Raw genomic sequence first — 20,402 nt, 5'->3', positions numbered from 1 at the left:
TATGTGGGATCTTAGTTTCCCAACCTGGGATCAAACCCACATCCCCTGCATAGGAAGATGGATTTTTAACCAGTGCATCTCCAGAGAAGTCCCCCCACTACATTTTTTAATGGAAGCTATTATTTCTTTGAATGTTTTTTTTTTTTTTAATAATTTTATTTATTTATGATTTGGCTGCACTGGGTCTTAGTTGTGGCACATGGGATCTAGTTCCCTGACCAAGGACTGAACCCTGGCCCCCTTCATTGGGAGCTTGGAGTCTTAGCCACTGGACCACCAGGGAAGTCCCTGAATGTTTTTTTAAATGACATATTTATTGAGGTCTAATTCACTCTTAAAGTTTACAATTCAGGGCACTTCCGTGGCAGTCCAGTGGTTAGGACTCTGTGCTTCCACCACAGTGGGCACAGGTTTCATCCCTGATTGGGGAACTAACTCCTGTTTGCCAAGTGGCACTGCCAAAAAAAAAAAAGGGTAGAATTCAGTGTTTTAATATATTTACTGAGTATCACCACCATCCAATTCCAGAACATTTCATCACCCCAAAAAGAAACCCCATTCCCATTAGCCATCACTCCTCATTCCTTCTCCCCAACAGCCCCTGACAACCACCCTACTCTGGACATTTCATATGAATAGAATAAGAATATTTGTCCTTTCATGTATCAAAATTCTGTTCCTATTTTATGGCTAAACAATGTCCCATTGTACGGATACACCACATTTTGTTTATCCATTCAGCACTGGACAGCCATTTGGGTTTTTGTCCACCTTCTGGCTATTATGACTAATACTGCAATGAATATTCTTGTACAGATTTCTATACAATAGAATCTATACTAAGCAGCTGTAAATATCCATATAAGCCAGATATTAGCTAATTTATGTCAATCTTTCTTCACCACTTCATCCCCTAGCAAGCGGAAGGGATTACATGCAAGTTTAAATAGCTATAGACTCAACTCAGCTTTGTTCACCTGTGGTTGACTGTCTTTGATAGGGTGTCCATCTTTGGTCCAATCGGCTATGACCAGGGGCACAAGTTATCTGGGCAAAATATTGTGTGCAGAATTATTTCATTTAAAGAGTTGTGGTCAAAGTACTCACCAAAACTGACATTTCTAGAATAATTCAGAAGGTGACCAAGTCACATAAAGATTCCTGATTGTAAACTTTAGGATAATGAGTGTTCCATATATTTAGTGTTATTTGTTAATTTGCTGATGCTTCAAATAGAAACACTACCATCCAGTCTTATATTTCAGTATGTGTTCATTTATCCAACAGTGCTTACTGAGTGTCACTTGTCCTTTTTCTAGGCATTAGAATACGTTTATATTAAGAGGGATCTTCCCTGATGGTCCAGTGGCTATGCTTTGAATGCTTTGAATGTAGGGGGTCCTGGTTCAATCCCAGGTCAGGGAGCAAGATCACATATGCTGCAACTAAGAGTTCATATGCCATAACTAAAGATCCCCTATGCTGCAACTAAGACCCAGTGTAGTCAAATAAATAAATAAATATTAAAAAAAAAAAAAAAAAGGTATTCAGGACTACGGGAGTGGGGAGGATCACCATGCAAAGAAAGGACTTCTTACTACCAAAAAGCATTTTCAATCTGAGAGTAATGAGCACCCACGAGGTTTTATTCAAGGAGTCAAGCCACCTACAGCTACCTACAACTGGCAGGAGAAAACTAGCAAAAGGAGGTGTTACAAAAATATCTGAGAAAGGCAGCAGGAAAAGTGAGACAAAGGGAGAGGAATTTTTTTTCAGGCTGAACCACCTGTGTTTTTCACACTGATGCTATAACGGAAACTTCTCCTTTTTCATTCTCCCTTCCTCCCCTCTACATGTTTGCAGGGCTGTGAGATGCAGAGCTAAGTGAATCTGTGCAGAAGGCTCTGACACACGAATTCCTCCCCCAGAAGCTTGAGGGATGTAATAGGTTGTAGTAGGAAATGCATTAAACCTGGCATCAAAGAATGTATGGGTGCTCAGCCTTCCTCTGCCAGCTGTATGACCTTGACCAAACTTCTCTGAGGTTTATTAACAGGTTCCCTATTTGTGAGATGGAAATAGTAATCTCTTACTCATTAGATTGTGGTCATAATAAATGCGACAAACAATTTTAAAGTGTCCAGCACATAGCAGATGTTCAATTAAAATGACCAACTTTGCTCTTTTTTAAATCTAAGAATGAGGATAATAATAGTAACAGTAATACAGGGGAATTATGAGGGCTAAGTATTTTAGACAGTGTTTTGTAAATTACGAAGTCCTACACATGTAATCAGGTCATCATTCTTTAAGAAATTTGACAGTTGGGGTGGTAGTTATGGGGTGTTAGTTTTTCTTTGTTGCTTCTTTAAAATCTACCTTATTGCTCCATCTAGTAATAGATTTTACAGCTCTATAATTTCTATAGTTTAGAAAAAGAGCCAAAATGAGGTTGAGCTGAAATGATTTCTTGAGTCTTGAGCCAGAGAAATTTATACTGTCTGGCTTTCAGAATGCCTGTTTAAGACAGGTCTGCCATAAAATTTATTTTTCACAGTGTTCAGAAATAACAGTAAATGAGATAATGTTCAAAAGTCACTTTCCATAGAGCAAGTGCTCAATGAATGACTAACACAGTTGATCCCCCAAATTTTTGCCTTCCATTTAGAATTTTACCCCAGACACAGACCCTTTAGAAAGACTAGGTTTTTAAAAGTTCATTAGTGTCCAGTGGTAAAGAATCTACTGCCAATGCAGGGGACACAAGTTCAATCCCTGGTCCAGGAAGATGACACATGCCTCAGGACAACTAGGCCCATATGCTGCCAACTAGAGAAAACCCACGCAGAGCAACAAAGATCCAGTGCAGCCAAAAATAAATAAATGTTTTTTGAAAAAAGAAAGATGATTTTAAAAGTACATTAATTAAAGTTAATTCATTTCACTTTTCATTCATCAAAGACCCTAGCCCATCTGGAACTATTCATTGGAATTTCTTAACTAGTCTATAGCAGGAAGCTGCCCTACAAGGAGCTGTTATAATGGGAGACAATATAAGAAAGCCGAAAAAGTTAGTAAATCCACACATCTTCTCATAATTAGCATCTGACTTCTCTCAGACATTTTGAGGTATCTGGGGAAATGTGACAATGCCTTCAAGTAGATCAAAGTCTGGAGTATATCCAGGTATATGTAATGGGATAATACTCTGAAATAAGCTAATTTACTAACTGTGTCATTTGCATATCCTTACATTTCACCTGTCCCCTCTTCTACAGAAGTATCCATTGGCCAAAGAGGGAACTGGGACAGTGATAGCAAGGATGCCAAGAGAAAGCAGTCCACATTGAGTTTTGAGACCCAGAATAGCTATCTCGAACACCCAGACAACTCTCAAAAACCAGGCTTTGTTATGAGAAAGAGTTTTCTAAATTTAACTCTTAGTAGGAGCATGGGCCATGGACTTGGTCATAAAGCAAACTGGCCTCCATGGCACAGAAAGAATATGCCTTCTACCATCTGGCCTGGAGTGAGGAAGATGAGGCTGAGTGGGGACCCGGTCCGGATAGGAAGCAGATACAGGAAGCGCAGCGCTCTCTTTCATCCCAGGGTTGGGGGGTGGTGTGAGGAGGAAAGGGGACAGCTAACAAACATGCCATCCCTTTTCTCCCTCTTGGGGTGAAACCTAGAGGTGGAAAACTGGCCCAAATGCCCACATGTGTTTGAGGAAGCTGAGAACACTGTGGGGATAGCAGACGAGACTGAGGTCTGTGAACTGAAAAAAAAAACCCACAACCTAAAATTTATGTTTTTAAGTGTTGATTTATTTACTTATTTTTGGTGTGCTGGATCTTCATGCTGCATGGGCTTTTCTCTAGCTGTGGTGAGCCAGCTTCTCATCACAGTGGCTTCTCTCGTTGTGGAGCACGGGCTCTAGGACATGCGGGCTTCAGTGGGTGTAACACAGGCGCTCAGGACTTGAGCTTCCCCGGCTCTAGAGCACAGGCTCAGTAGTTGTGGCACAGAGCTTAGCTGCCTCACAGCACATGGGACCTTCCTGCATCAGGGGCTGAGCCGTGTACCCTGCACTGGCAGGAGAAATACCACTCAGCCACCAGGAAGCCCAAGAGTTACGTTTTACTTGGTGGACAAAACTGAGGACTTAAGCCTGGGACATAACATCTCAGATAACTGAGAGACTGTTCCAAAGAGGCAAGGAGGGGAGCCAGGATATATAGGAGTTTTTGACCAGGTAATCAGGACATCAAAACATTACTGTAAGTTAAGGAAAACCAGGTATCTCAAAGGAATTTAGCACTTTTCTATGTATGGGAAGACACAGAGCCTGGGCTTTTTGAAACCTTTCCTTTGCTATGCACCTCAGCTCTCTGCAGCCAGGATTCTGTTCGTATCCAGACTCTCCTCGGGGTGCACTGACAAGGACACCCCCAGTGGCCGACTGCTAGACGGGGCTGGGGGGGGGGGGGGGGTCGTGCCTCCTTCCCGAGTCCCGTCAGGGCTCTCCTTCTGGGTGGATGCAATGTAAAGGTTTGGTGGCTGCAACATTCTGACATGGCAGGCAATATTTTTCAATCACAGGTTCTTCCATAAGAAACTCATCATGTGGCCCTGTCCAACATGGTTTGGGAAGCAACAGAGCAGCTGTTGGACAGCTCCTGGCTAGATGCTAGAGTGCTCAGCTGAGGGAACTGCTGGGAGACCTGCCGCGGGGGGCAGGGACATAGGGACTGCTCTGTCCAGACTTCTGGGCAGATACAAGCATCAGCCTGATGTGGGACACACCCAAACAATCTTAGCTAATAGAGGTGGTGTTGGCTTATCAGCAAGCACAAGCCCGGAAGTTCCAAACGTCGATGCAAATACTCAATCGACGATCTATGAAAGAAACAGAAGAAAAGAGTTTCATTCAGCCTGACTGAGGACTACAGCCCAGGAGTGCAGGCTCTACCTAGAAAGACAGCCCTCTGGAGAAGCATGGTTTTCTGTAGAGCTTTATATCTTGTCAGAATGAAGAACATCAACGATGGTAGAGGTATTAACATATTCTTTAAAGGTTTCAAATGAAACAGATTAGCACATATACAGCAAGTCAGTGTGATCTCGATACCTGGGAAAGGAATCTTGTCTTTGAAGGAGTACTAGCCTGGACACTGTCTGGGGGGCATTCATCCTTACCTTCACAGTGGACATACTTTAGTTCCAGATCACACATTCTTCTCTGAATGGCTAAAGCAGATGTAGAATGCATTATAAAAAGGCTATAAGACAGGCCATTCTCAATACCCGAATTCAATGGTAAACATTTCTTCCATCACAAAGATCTTCATGGCACTGGAGGAGAAGCATACCTGAATTCAAGCCAGACCATGTGTAAACCAGAATGAATTCCCCATACCTCACTGGGTGAACATTTCTTCCATCGCAAAGATCCTCATGGCACTGCAGAAGCACATCCAAATTCAAGCCAAACCATGTATAATCCAGAATGAATTCCCCATATCTTCAATGCGTGAACACTTCTTCCTTCACAAAGATCTTCATGGCACTGGAGGAAAAACACACGTATGATGGGGCAGAGCACGTAATGATCCCAGGTGCAATTTACTCCTTACACATTACGTCAGCGTGGCACCATTTGGGAAGACAGAAGCCTGCCTAGGATATATATTTCATGCACAGAATTTACTACAGAGAACTGGTCATCCATGGTATGGAAACTGAGAGGCCAAAATAGGGAACAATGAGGCAATCAGAGATGATAAAGCATGAAAAATAAAAAAGCTACTATTTAGCCAGAAGGCCAACACATTAGTAGCTAGATGGGTATGGAATGCCCGAATTGTATAAAAATAAGAAGATATAGGTGAATTCTTCCCCTGGGTAGCTGCCTGGCTTCCTGCTTATTTCCATCAGGCCTTTGCATCTGAGCAAGGCCTTCCCTGGCCATCCTCTTTTAACTGGCATCTCCCTTCCTGGAACTCCCTATTCCCAGCCGCTGCTTTATTTCCCTCCAAAGTGCTCACCATCAACCGACCAGCTTGGCATTCACTTGCCTGTTGTTTTTTTTCTCCCCAGCCTCACCACACACTAGGCTTGAAACTTTATAAAGGCAGAATTTTTGGTCTGTCGCATCCACTGCCACATCCCAGCCAGTGCAGAGTTGGCCCTGAGTCACCATTAAGGTTACAGCTTGTCTACAGGAGTCATGTGTCCTCACCTGCAAAGCCTACTTCTAATTTCTCTGGTTTCCTGTTCTAGAAAATGAGCGCTGAGCTCAAGGATCTCCAAGGGCTCCTCCACAGAGGCATTCCTTGGTTCTGGGTTCTTCCGATTGGAACACATTCCCTACGTGTGGAATCTGAAAAATAAAACAAACATGACTATAACAAAGCAGAAACAGACTTACAGATATAGAGAACAAACTAAGCAGTTACTAGTGGTGAGAGAGACCAGGGAATTCCCTGGTGGTCCAGCGGTTATGGCTCCATGCTTTCACTACTGAAGGCCCAGGTTCAATCCCTGGTCAAGGAACTAAGATGGGCTTCCCTGATAGCTCAATTGGTAAAGAATCCGCCTATAATGCAGGAATGTTCGATTCCTGGGTTGGGAAGATCTGCTGGACAAGGGATAGGCTACCCACTTCAGTATTCTTAGGCTTCCCTTGTGGCTCAGCTGGTAAAGAATCCGCCTGCAATGCAGGAGACCTGGGTTCGACCCCTGGCTTGGGAAGATTCCCTGGAAAAGGGAAAGGCTGCCCACTCCAGTATTCTGGCCTAGAGAATTCCATGGACTGTATAGTCCATGGGGTTGCAAAGAGTCAGACATGACTGAGCAAGTTTCACTTTCATTTTCAGTGGGGAAAGGGGAAGGGCAAGATAGGGGTAGGGAATTAAGAGGTACAAACTACTATGTACAAAATAAATAAGCTACAGGGATATATTGGACAGCAAGGGAATACAGCCAATGTTTTATAATAAACATAAATGGAGTATAATCTTGAAACATTTTGAAACACTATGTGTACACTTGAAACTAATATTGTAAATAAACTATAGTGAAAGTGAAGTCGCTCAGTTGTGTCCGACTCCTTGCGACCCCATGGACTGTAGCCTACCAGGCTCCTCCGTCCACGGGGTTTTCCAGGCAAGAGTACTGGAGTGGGTTGCCATATACTGCAATTTAAAAACAAAGTTTTCCAAAAGTTATTCTATTAGAAAAGACCATGATGCTAGGAAAGACTGAAGGCTAAAGGAGAAGAAGGCAGCTGAGGATGAGATGGTTGGATAGCATTACTGGCTCCATGGGCATGAGTGTGGGCAAACTCCAGGAGATAATGGAGGACGGAGGAGCCTGGCCTGTTGTAGTCCACAAGGTGGCAGGGTCAGACACAATTTATCAACTTATCGGCAACAAGAAGTTTCTATTCCTTCCACATGGAGGCAGCAAAGGACAGTGAAGGGCTGGCCAGGTGGTAAGCTCTGTCTAGGATGCCAGCAAGTGATGAGACAGCAAACATTTTCATCCCCTTCCATCCCGCTCCCCTAGGGCCTCCAGAGTCTCAGAAAGGAGTCAGAGCTTAGCTTTCTTTGTGTCCCCATCCTATCACCAAGGAAACTGGGTCACAAGTTTAAAAATTAGACCAAGCATGACAATTAGGGATAAAAACAGACCAGAGCCCCCTAAAGCAATCAGACGAGCCTGAGATAAGCTAATAACAATCTTTGAGAAGTGAATTTAGCCACAAATTTCTAGACATCTGGGCAGGGCTGGGCTTAGGATGAGGTAAGTGAGCCCTCATCTCACTCACCAAATGTAAGGAGAAGAGCAGCCCAAAGATAATAGTACTTTTGTGCAATATTTCTAAAAATAAAAATTAACCAAAAACAACAAAAACACCATGATGCACAAACGTAAAATATTTAAATAAAACTACATAAAACATGTATATGGGGCACATAATTTTCTTTCTGCCTTGGTTCCAAAATAGCTTCAGACAGCATGGTTTGAGAGGGCTTGAAATTTTGTTCATTGTGCATTTTTTGGCATTATTTTTGACTTTTAAAAAATATTGCATTAACATACTATTTATCTTAATTACAGAGATTTTGGTTTCCCTTTATATTTTCCACTTTGGCTCACCCTAATTCCAGGCCTGCCAGGGGCTTCCCAGATAGTGCTAGTGGTAAGAACTAGCCTGCCATGCAGGAGATGTAAAGAGATGCAGGTTCCATCACTGGGTCAGGAAGATCCCCCTGGAGAAGGAAATGGCAACCCACTCCAGTATTCTTGCCTGGGAAATCTCATGGACAGAGGAGCCTGGAGGACTACAGTCCTCGGGGTCACAAAGAGTTGCAAACGACTAGAGCGACTCAGCATCCATGCAGGTAAGCGAGGCCTGCCAGGGCTGTCTCCCTAGGGGGCATCAGAGTCACTCAAGCCTCCTGGCTGGCAACTCTTGCAGCGCATCCTCCATGCCTGGGATGTCCTGGTGAGGACCTGTCAGAGGCGCAGCACCCAGACGGCAGCCCTGTCCGTTGGCTCACATGCCTTGCCTCTTCCCCTAGAGTCCAGCATCAGCCTCTGGATCCTTCTTGACTCAGTCCAGGCAGCAGTATCTACTGATCAGAATGGCCAGATGAGACAAAACCTTAAAAGGACCTGGGAAATCATCTCTATCAGGGACAACTGACATAACGTTGTAAAGATGAGGCTGGAGGAAAGTTCCAGATCCAAAGCTCATTTCAGGCTGACCAATGAAGGTACAGAGTTGTGGACAGAGATGTCAGTTGAAAAGATGAGGAAATTATTGCTGTAGATCAGGGCTGTCTGATAAAACTTTCTGTGACAATATAAATATTCTATATCTGCACAGGACAATACTACAGCCACTAACAACAGGCGGTTACTGAGCATGTAAAACAGGGCAAGTGCAATTGAACAACTGAGTTTTTAAATTTATTTAATTTGGACTAATTTACACTTAAATTTGGGCTTCCCTTGTGGCTCAGCAGTAAACAATCCACCTGCCAATGCAGGACACTTGGGTTCAATTCCTGGGTCAGGAAGATCCCCTGGAGAAGAAAATGGCAACTCACTCCAGCATTCTTGCCTGGGAAATCCCATGGACAGAGGAGCCTGGTGGGCTACAGTCCATGGGGTCACAAAAGAGTTGCACACAACTTAGCAACTAAACCACAACACATTTAAATTTAAATGGTTGACGTGACTAATGGCTATTGTATTACAGCGCAGTTCTAGAGCAGCGATCCTCAAACTTCACTTGCTTTGGATCTTCTGCAGGACTTTACTTAAAGTAGACTGCTGAGTCCATCTTAGAGTTTCTGATGCAGTAGGAGGTCTGGGGTGGGGCGCCGGAGGTTACATTTCTAACAACTTCCCAGGTGATGCCAGGTGATGCTGCTAGTCTGGAGACACATTGAGACCACAGACCCAGAGAGAATTATGATTCCAATAAGCTATGGGATTATTAAACCAATCACATTATGTTGTGGGTGTTGGCTTGCACATGTGCGTGCTAACTCGCTTCAGTTCAGTCACTCAGTCATGTCTGACTCTTTGCAACCCTATGGACTGCAGCACGCCAGGCCTCCCTGTCCATCACCAATTCTCGGAGTTTACCCAAACTCATGTCCAATAATGGAGAAGGCAATGGCAACCCACTCCAGTACTCTTGCCTGGAAAATCCCATGGATGCAGGAGCCTGGTAGGCTGCAGTCCATGGGGTCGCGAAGAGTCGGACACGACTGAGCAACTTCACTTTCACTTTTCACTTTCATGCATTGGAGAAGGAAACGGCAACCCACTCCAGTGTTCTTACCTGGAGAATCCCAGGGATGTCAGAGCCTGGTGGGCTGCCGTCTATGGGGTCACACAGAGTCAGACACAACTGAAGCGACTTAGCAGCAGCAGCATGTCCAATAAGTCAGTGATGCCATCCAACTATCTCATCCCCCGTTGTCCCCTTCTCCTCCTGCCTTCAATCTTTCCCAGCATCAGGGTCTTTTCAAATGAGTCAGTTCTTCGCATCAGATGGCCAAAGTATCGGGAGTTTCAGCTTCAGCATCAGTCCTTCCAATGAATATTCAGGACTGATTTTCTTTAGGATGGACTGGTTGGATCTCTTCGCAGTTCAAGGGACTCAAGAGTCGCTTCAGTCGTGTCCAATTTTTTTCAACCCTATGGACTGTAGCCCGCCAGGCTCCTCTGTCCATGGGATTCTCCAGGCAAGAATACTAGAGTGGGTTGCCATTTCCTCTTCCAGGGGATCTTCCTGATCCAGGAATCAAACCTGTGTCTCTTACATCTCCTGCACTGGCAAGCGGGTTATTTACCACTAGGGCCACCTTGGAAGCCTTGGAGCAAAATGGCAGCCTGGGCTTTGGAGAAAGATAAGACTCAAATCCCTGCTCCTGCTCTAATAAGCTGTATGACCTTCCATAATCACTCCATCACAAATGGAAATAATAGTACATACCTAATAGGGTAATTACAAAGATTAAACACGATAAGGTATATATGTCATTTGAAGTTTTCAAGGTCATTCCCTGCTCTGAAAGATACTAACAAGATTATATATGTGGACAATGCAATTTGTAACATAATTTGTGACATTTCCACAAAATAATTCTGTCAAGATTTCTGAGTGTTGTTAATTATTGTGTAAAACAAATTACCCTAAAATGCAGTGACTTCAAAAAGCACATATTTATTACCTGGTAGTTTCTGTGGGTCAAAAACTTGGATGTGGTTTAGTTGGGTATTTCTGACTCACTGTCTCCCTTGAGACTGTAATAAAACTGCTAGGGCTGAACTCTTACCTGAAGTCTTTATTCAGTGGTTGAGGAATCCATTTTTTTAAAAAATATTCTTGTGGTAACTATACATAAAATTTACTATTTTAATCAGCTTTAAGGGTACTGTTCTATGTCATTAAATACATTCACATTGCTGTGTGACCATCTCCACCATCCAACTCCAGAACTTTTTCATATTCCCCACCTGAGACTCTGTACGGATTAGATATTAACTCTGTTTTCCCCACCGCACCCCTCAGCCCCTGGAAACTATGATGCTACTCTCTGTCCCTTGGACTTTGACTTCTCTAGGTGGCACAGTGGTAAAGAATCCGCCTGCCAACGCAAGAGATACAGGAGACACAGTTTCAATCCCTGGGTCGGGAAGATCCCCGAGAAGGAAATGGCAACCCACTCCAGTATTCTTGCTTGGGGAATCCCCATGGACAAAGGAGCCTGGTGGGCTACAGTCCATGGGGTCACAAAGAGTCTGACATGACTGAGCATGTACACAGGTACCTCAAACAAGTGGGATCATAGGATATTAGCCCTTTTGTGACTGGTTTATTGCAGTTAGCAAAATGTCCATGTGGTAGCATGTGTCAGAACTGTCTCCCTTCTTATGGCTGAATAGTATTTCATTGTCTGCAAACACCAGGTTTTACTTATCCATTCAAGTGTCAGTGGACACTTGGGCTGATACAATCTATATACAAACAAGTCTCAAATGCCAACCAGCCATCTGGGCGCAGCCCCGCCTGTTCTGCTTCTCAATTCCCGACTAGAACTCTGGGCTCTGCACCCTCAGCCTCCCCATCTACCTTCACCCTTCCTCACCTGGAGTGTGTCCTTCCCAAGCTCTGATCCATGGGTAAGACCAACTAACTTAAGGATCTGCCCAGCCCTTCCCTACATTTAGAGATTGTCCCTATGCTGATCCTGGGTACTTAACATCTTCACCCTGGTTGTACTGTTTTTTCCTGTCTCAGGCTAGGATATCACTTTCTTTGGAGATTAATCACTGCCCATACAGTCCCCACAGATAATAGGACACTTTGGACCAAACAGGGATCCCCATATATTTCCTGTCTCACCACCAATATTAATCCCCCAGGCCCATTCTTCACCACTTGATACCCAATGTTGCATAAATTACTTCAGCATTTTGAAAGTGATAAACCAGCTCCTTCTTTTAAATTATTATAATGCCCACTCTACAGATAAGAAAAATGAGGCTCAGTGAGGTTAAGAGACCTGCCCAAGGTCACACAGCAGTAACAGAAAAACTCCACATAGTTACCACTGAGTTTCCAGGATGTCCTGAGTGGTATGTGATCTTTTTTTTTTTTTTTTCCAGGCTGAAAGCCTACTGGGATGACCACAATTTACAGGGATCTGTCTTTCTTACTCTGCTCTGTACTCACCCAATACAACCCATCCCCAAATGCACAGAGCCACTACCTAGGACAGCTAAAGACAGGAGATGAAATGCCTGTGATACTATAGTCCTGTGGCATCAACTACCCCACCTTCACTGAAACAACCAGAAGAAGATATCTGACCAAGCAAAGGTAGTAAGACTGCCTCTCTTGTAGGCTCTGCTCTTCGAATCTGTGACCCCCATGGACTGGGGCCCACCAGGCTACTCTGTCCATAGAAATTTTCTAGGTAAGAATATTGGAACAGGTTGCCATTTCCTACTCTACAGGACCTTCCCAACCCAGGGATCAAACCTGTATCTCTTCCATCTCCTGCATTGGCAGGTGGATTCTTTATCACTGAGCCACCTAGGAAGCCCTTGGAATTGGAGCATTAATATGCAAAAGGACTCAGATGGCAGAACTGTAAGGTTACACAGAGATGGGGTTGGAGTTAGTGGTCTGGCAAGTCCAAGTTATGTGGGAAGCAGGGCTGTATCTTGATAGAGGTACGGGAGTGCACTGGTTAGGTATCCAGACTGTGGAAGTAAGCTGCCTGGTTTGGATCATGGCTCCCACTTACCAGCTGCAGGATTTGGGAGAGGTAGCTTCGCCTTTACATGACTCAGTTTTCTCATCTGTAAAATGGGGAAACAAACAGTATTCAACTCCATGCACTGTTGTTATAATGAAATGAATGAATACCCACCAAGGTCGCAATGTGGGCACACCACACACGCTGGGAACGCCCACTGCCATCATTCCAGAGCTGAGATGGCACCCCGAGCTCCGGAGACCCAAGGATGGAGCAGCTCCCTGCGACTTTCCAGGTCCCAGCAGGTCTGCCAGGACTCAGAGCACTTTATTTCAGCCACCAAAATGTTTCCCCAGAAAGCAAGAGATTTCCTACCGTATTTTACCTAATTTACCTCCCACGAAAGGGCTTTTAAGAATCATACACCACATTGATTTGGAAGTTTTATTCTTTTTATTGCAAATTTCTGGTAAAGGAAAGTACAAGGAATCTGATTCTCATTTAAACTTTGGTGAAGAGAGGACATGGAGCTTGGGGACTCAACACGTGAGTCACCTGGGGGCCTCTGACACGTGAGGCTGCCTGCATCCCCTTCCAGAGGTTCTGACTTAGTTGGTCTGGGGGAGCAGCCCAGGCACTGGTAGCTTTTCGAAGTGCCCAGGTGATTTCAATCAGCCAGAGGGGAGAATCCCTGCCGAACTCCCGACATAGGGGGACAGAAGCATCACCCAGTCACGTCACCCCTTGACCTTAGTCCTGCCAGTTCCCCTCCTCCCAGATGTGACATGTGCGAATTCCTCCTCCTCAGGGCCCCCAGAGGAGAGAGATGCTTGAGGAGCCGTGGCTGTCTGTGCTGTGGTCTGTGCTTAAGCCAGGAGAACTATATAAACACGGTTACTCGATCACAAAGAGAAACTCACTTTCTGATTGCAAAAGAGCATTAACCTTTTTGTTTTTTCATTGTTAAGTGGAAGCAGTCTTCCTGAATAGAGATGGGGAGATTTGTGACAAAATAAGGACATATATGTTGGATGACATATTCTTTGTATGACTTCTCAGGTACATATTAAAAAAAAATTTTTGTCAAGCCAATGAGGGTAAACTATTATGTACTTTAGCAGCATAATTTATATGGGTAAACAGTAATAGCCAGTTACAGATTTCATTTACAATTTATTCTAAAATAGAAAATGCTTTAATTTTCCTGAGTCCTTGGCAGACAAAAAAAAGTTTTCAAAATTTTCAAAGTATTCCTGTTTCCTTCTTCTTGGGCACCCTCACAGTTTGGAACGGCATGTGTCTCACTGTTAGTTTTTACATATATAGGTGAACAGATACCACTGGTGCCAATTTCCAACGACTAATCAAATATGGCGATTGAAAATAAAACACCCATCATCTACGAAATTGCTCAAAAGGAACATTTCTTGACATCATTATAAATGCAGTATCAATTTGATTTTCTGGACATACAAAAGTATGAATTTCTATTCCATTAATGATACTGAATGATTAACATCTTAACAGTGATAAAATTTTTAAAACATTTAAAAAATACATAGGATCCCATTTTTACATCATAATTCTGATGTACTATTGTGCCTTCTATTTTGTCTGCAAAACTTCTATAGGGTACAGTGCACTGATGTGATAAAACCAAGGCACAAGAATACAGTTACAATAATTGTATATAAACCTTTAGCACTCTGTGCCAATTTTGGAAAAATTTAGAGAGGAGATCAAAAAGCTTGAAAAATTTTCACATCCCATGTGATTAATGAACAATCAATTACATAATAAACAAGCTATTACCACCATTCCATTATTGAATATATGGCTATCACTATATAGGCTGTGGATAATTGAAAAAAGCTTTCAGTATTAAAACCTGGTATAACTAGGTGGTTGATACAGATAATTGTGCCTTGCATTATCTAGATAACTGTCTTAAGTTTCCATTTTAATTTGTAATCTATATGGCAGTTATCAATTTTTAAACTATTTTCACTGCATAAGTGGTAGATTCTTTTCCCAAATGTTAAATCCCCTCCCTCTACAAAAGACAAAAGATTTACAAGAAGAGAACCAATATAAGAAATGCAAAGACAACAATAATAAAATCCAAATATGGACTCAAAGGTTGAATTCTAATCCATCAAAACATTCTCTTAATTTAGAGTGAGGAGCAACACATTCCCAAGATGATTCATTAGTTTCTTAATTTAAAAAAATCACCATGACATTTTCAAGAGTAAAGTCTTGGCTAGAGAGCATCACGAATCAAAGGGAAACTGTTAAGTCTTTTCATTCATAAAATGAAGGGGATAAAAGCCTTTTAAAATCCAGGGAGGGGAGGCTATTTGCTTGAATTTAGGTAAGTGGAATAAAGTGGTAAAAACTGTATGTAATACTTTTAAAGAAGAGTGTTTTCAAGACTCAAGGTAAACATTTAGACCCATGAAAACACATTTCTTGGCACATGCACGCCATGAACGGAACAATCCTGAATGTAGTGACAGCCTGGCTACAGAGGTATCCAGCTTCTGGCCCCACTGGCAAAACCACCTTTGAAGTCCATGTCCCGAGTCCCTTCACATGGGAGCTTCTGGCTTCTGCATCTGTTGGATTTGCTTCTGTAGCTGGTCCTTGTCCAGCTTCATCTTGGCTTCGAGAACTTGCCTGAGGGATCCTATGCTTTCATAGATGGCGGTAAACCCTTTAAGAAAGGGTAAATTTCACAAGAGTTAATATTAAAAAAAAAAAACAAAAAACGCTGTATCAAATCCTATAGCAGATAGCACTGCTTGATTTGGGCAAAAATTATCAATAGATTCTCAAAGTACTGGAATAAAAGGTTAATAGGAAACAGGATAGTTACAGGGTTTCACAGTGTCTCCCTACAGATACAAAGGGAAACATGAAATATTACCATAGAGAAATATGACAGACACCACTTTAACCAAGGGTCAAAGCTATCTTCACCAACACTGGGAGGATCCAACATTATGTACCCCCGATGAGAAAACCCCAGGAAGAAGCCCTGGGCTCTGCACGCTAACACAGATCACTTCAGCACTGTCTGCACATAAGTGCTCTCTGACCCAAGAAGCTAAATTCTGTGACTCCATTAGTAGGATGCTCATGGTTTTCTTTCTTCACATTGATTTTGGAGGAGGGATTTCAGTACTACCTCATGACATCATTACTGGAAGCAGAGTCCTTCAGTTTCAATCTGCTAAAAAAGATCAAGTCCTGAGCCTCTGGAGTGGGGGCACTGACTCTAAGACCCTAGACTATCAGAGAACTCCTAACCCTAGCGAGTATCAAATAGTGAGAACTCCCACAAAGGAAACCACTTGAACACAAGACCTGACATCACCCAACCACCAGTAGCACCCTGTGCAGGACGCCTCATCCAAACAACGGACAAGACAAAAATACAAACCCAATCATCAGCAGGCAAGATTACCACCTCACTCAGCCCTGCCCATCACAGAGGGGGAAAAAAAAAAAAACCAACTCAGCACAAATCTCACCCTATGTGAAGCTTACACAAAACACTGGACCAAACTTAGGAGGGGAGAAACCAAAAGGAAGAAAGAATTCAACCTTGAAACCTAGGAAAAAGAGACCTCAAACAATAAGTTTAAAAAAAAAAAATAATGAAAAGCAGAGAAATACCGCACAATTGAAGGGACAAACATGAAACAGAGAAGTCCAAATAAATGAAGAGGAAACAAGAAAACTCCCTGGAAAAGAACTCAGACTAACGAGGGTAAAGATGATCAGAAACCTTGAAAACAGAAAGGAGAAAAGGCAAGAATCAGTTAACAAAGACCTAGAAGAACTAAAGAACAAGCATACAGAGACAGACAACACAATTACTGAAATTAAAAATTCTCTAGAAGGAATCACTAGCAGACTGTCTGAAGCAGAAGGATGGATTAGTGAGCTGGAAGATAAAATGGTGGAAATAACTGCTGAAGAGCAGAATAAAGTAAAAAGAATGAAAAGAGCTAAGGATAGTCTCAGAGACCTCTGGTAAGATATTAAAGGCACCAACATTTGAATTATAGGGGTCCCAGAAGAAGAAGAGAATAAGAAATTGTATCAGAAAATTTTTGAAGACATTATAGTTAAAAATTTTCCCAACATGGAAAAGGAAATAGTCAGTCAAGTCCAAAAAGCCAAAGAGTCCCATACAGGATAAACCCAAGGAGAAACACGCCAAAACACATACTAGTCAAACTAACAAAGGTCAAACACAAAGAAAGAATATTAAAAGCATCAAGGGAAAAGCAACAAGTAACATACAAGGGAAACCCCATACACTTAACAGCTGATCTTTCAGCAGAAACCCTGCAGGCCAGAAGGGAATGGCAGGATATATTTAAAGTACTGAAAGAAAAAACCCTGGGAAGGACATACCACTTCTGCAGCATGTCTGTCCAAAACACACAACCTGAGTCGAATTAAAAAGAAGCAAAAAGACCCAAACGGTGGGACGTTTTACAAAATACTGGCCTGTGTTCTTTAATGATGACAACCTTACTGTGAAACTGATCCAGATTAAAAGAGACTAAATAAGAAACATGGTAACTAAATACAATGCAAGTGATTCTGGATGAGAACCTGGACTGGGGATGGCTTGCTGTAAAGGAAACATGGTGAAATTTGAAAATTTAATATTGAAAAATGTTTCATAAATAGTACATTGTACTATACTTGTTTAGGGCTTCCCCTAGTGGCTCAGTGGTAAAGAATCTGCCTGGCAATGCAGGATATGAAAGTTCCATCCCAGTGTTGGGAAGATCCACTGAAGAAGGAAATGGAAACCCACTCCTGTATTCTTGCCTGAGAAATCCCATGGACAGAGAAAACTGGCAGACTACAGTCCATAGAGTCAGAAAAGAGTCGGATACAACTTAGTGACTGAACAACAACATAGTTGTTTAAGAGAATGTCCTTGGCTGATTTATGTTGATGTATGGCAAAAACCACCACAATATTGTAAAGTAATTATCCCCCAATTAAAATAAATAAATAAACTTTTTAAAAAAGAGAATGTCCTTGTTCTGAGGGTATATACTTTGAAATAGTAAAGGGGTAAAAAGTATTCTGGTTTCTGCAACTTACTCACAAATGATTCAGGGAAAATTATATTCATTCACATTCACACATACATATACATTAAGCAAATTTCAAAATGTTAACAATTGCTGAATCTCCACTCCAGTGGGAGTGCAACCCACTCCAGTATTCTTGCCTGGAAAATCCCATGGACTGAGGAGCCTGGTAGGCTACAGTCCATGGGGTCGCAAAGAGTCGGACACGACTGAGCTACTTCACTTCACTTTACTACGGTTTTTATAAATTTGAAATTACTTCAAAATAAAAAGCAAAATAGAAAAAAAAATTCTCAATAAAATTTATATTATTCTGTATTTCTATTGCTTTTTAACATCTTATTTACTAGAGAGGTATTAATATGTCTTTTGTTACCCAAATATTACAGACTGAAGACATATCAATATTCACTTACTTAACAAATCACCAGCCACAAGTGTTAGTTTCTGCAAAACACTCCTGGTCAATAATATGTTAAAATAAATGTCAAAATTATCTTGTCTTCCTTAGCAAATTCAGAATTTTCTCTCAGAAAATTTTCTTTATGCAACAATTCAAGAAAAAGAAGTATAAAAATTACTTATTAAATATTCCCTAGCAGACCCATAGTTAGGACTGGACACTTTCACTGCAGAGGGCCCCAGATTAATCCCTGGTCGGAGAATTAAGGTACCCCAAGTCATGTGGCACAGCCAAAATAATATATATATCCTTTATGTATAGAAAGATAATATACATAAAAAAGACTTCTGGATAATAGAAAGGTTTTTTAAAATACACTTTGTGTTTTAAGATTTTCCACTAAGAAATCTGTTTTCATAACAAGAAAATGTTTTTAATTTTTAAAAGGCTCATATGTATTTCTTATCACCATCTCATTAACCACCAATGAAATAGTCAAATATCATATTCTACTAGCCCAAAATACCAAGAAAGAAAATTCACTTTTATCTCCACAAAGTTCTAAAATTCATAAATTTAATGGCAGCTTCTCCTTAAATAAAATAATTAACCTGCAATGGTTAAATAAATATTAGCTGTTTAGTTGTGCCCAACTCTTTGAGACCCCATGGTGGTTACAACAAAATTATTCTTGGGATGGGGCTACTTTTCTTCTTATGGGGCCAAAATAGAACAACTCCATGAAGAAAATTCACAGAACCAGAGGGACAGGAAGGAATCAGGAGATAATTTAGCTCCCCTTCCCACACTACCCAACTGTCTTCTCTTTCCTGACCATGGTCAAATGGCCTTCACTTAAATACTTTCAGTAAAGAACTCCCAGGCTCACAAAGCACCCGTGTCTTTCCAAGACTTCTAATGGTAGATACTTCTGCTTCATAATATGTCTTCAGGTAACTTCTGATTATTGGTCCCAGTTCTGTATTCTAGAGTTCAGAGTATAAATCTAATCCCTCTTGGGACTTCCCTGATGGTGCAGTGGCTAAGACTCCGAACTCCCAATGCAGGTGGCCTGGGTTCAATTCCTTGTCAGGGAACCGTATGCCACAACTAAAAGATACTGCAAGCTGCCACCAAGACTTAGGGCAGCCAAGTAAATACATATTTAAAATGTAAATCTAATCCCTCCTTTATCTGGCAGCACTTTAGAACTTGAAATCAGCTCTGACACTGTCTTCCAAACATGTGTGAAGAATGAGGCCTGTGGGCTTCTGAGCAGAGGAACACCATTCACTGCCATGGTGGGATACTGCCAGCAGTATAAAATAAGCCTTCAAAGGCCTCTCAAAGATATATGCTTATTTCTGAGGCATACTGACCTTGGTTATGATCAGAAAAGAATCTGCAGATGGTACTAAAGCTATGTATGCAAGCTAAGCGATTTTAGGTTTGTTCGCCTGTCTCTAGAGGTCTATCTGTCTTCATGTCCTTGCAGTTGAAGCAACATTTTAGTCCTACTTGGAAAATTACCTAAGGACATTCCATTATCCAGGTCTGTAGGTAGTTATAGGGGGATACTAATTAGCTGACTTTGAGATCATACAGAAAATGAAGCGCGAGAGCTGTTTTCTTATCGACCTACCCGCATCAACCTCGGCTTTCATCTCCTTCAGGTCTTCGGTCATCTGTAACTCAAGCTTGCTGATCCGCCCATGCACCTTCTCCTCCTCCTGTTTTGTCCTCTGTACCTCCATATTTTTCTTCTGACTCTCTTCTATTTTGTCCAGTCTGGCTGACATCTGGCTGAGCTTTTTCTCCATGTCCCTTTCACTGGCTCCCTGAGATCCATGATAAGAATGGCATGTGATTACTCCAAAGGGTCTGTATTGCATTCACATCAGTCATAATATCATTTAAGAGCAATCTGCAGAGAACAGAATCAAAAAGGTTGCTTGATGCTCACCCCAATATCCACTCTCCCCTTTTTCCATAACAGATCTCCAGTTTTCTGCTGGGTATAAGGTCACTCAGAATACAGATTACCTTTTCTATTGTCTCTTGAGTTTGGTGTAGCCATATGATTAA

At 42.0% G+C, this 20,402-nt stretch overlaps 1 protein-coding gene across 7 annotated transcripts in view; it reads right to left on the bottom strand.

Annotated features, from left to right (window-relative positions):
• Positions 1-13,222: 13,222 nt before the first annotated feature.
• FAM81A (family with sequence similarity 81 member A) overlaps positions 13,223-20,402 on the bottom strand; it is a 79,796-nt gene continuing 72,616 nt past the window's right edge. For all 7 annotated transcript variants that reach the window (XM_043920745.1, XM_043920742.1, XM_043920741.1 and 4 more), the window contains exons 8-9: positions 19,960-20,155; positions 13,223-15,504 (exon numbers count right to left, since the gene is read on the bottom strand). In XM_043920745.1, the coding sequence (XP_043776680.1) occupies positions 15,380-15,504; positions 19,960-20,155 (321 nt within the window). In that variant the 3' untranslated portion in view covers positions 13,223-15,379. The remainder of the gene's footprint in view (positions 15,505-19,959; positions 20,156-20,402) is intronic.

This window comes from Cervus elaphus, chromosome 12 (assembly GCF_910594005.1).
Source record: "Cervus elaphus chromosome 12, mCerEla1.1, whole genome shotgun sequence".
Classification (NCBI taxonomy): Eukaryota; Metazoa; Chordata; class Mammalia; order Artiodactyla; family Cervidae; genus Cervus; species Cervus elaphus.
Note: the sequence above shows the minus strand (reverse complement) of the source record. Positions and strands in the feature narration are given on the sequence as shown.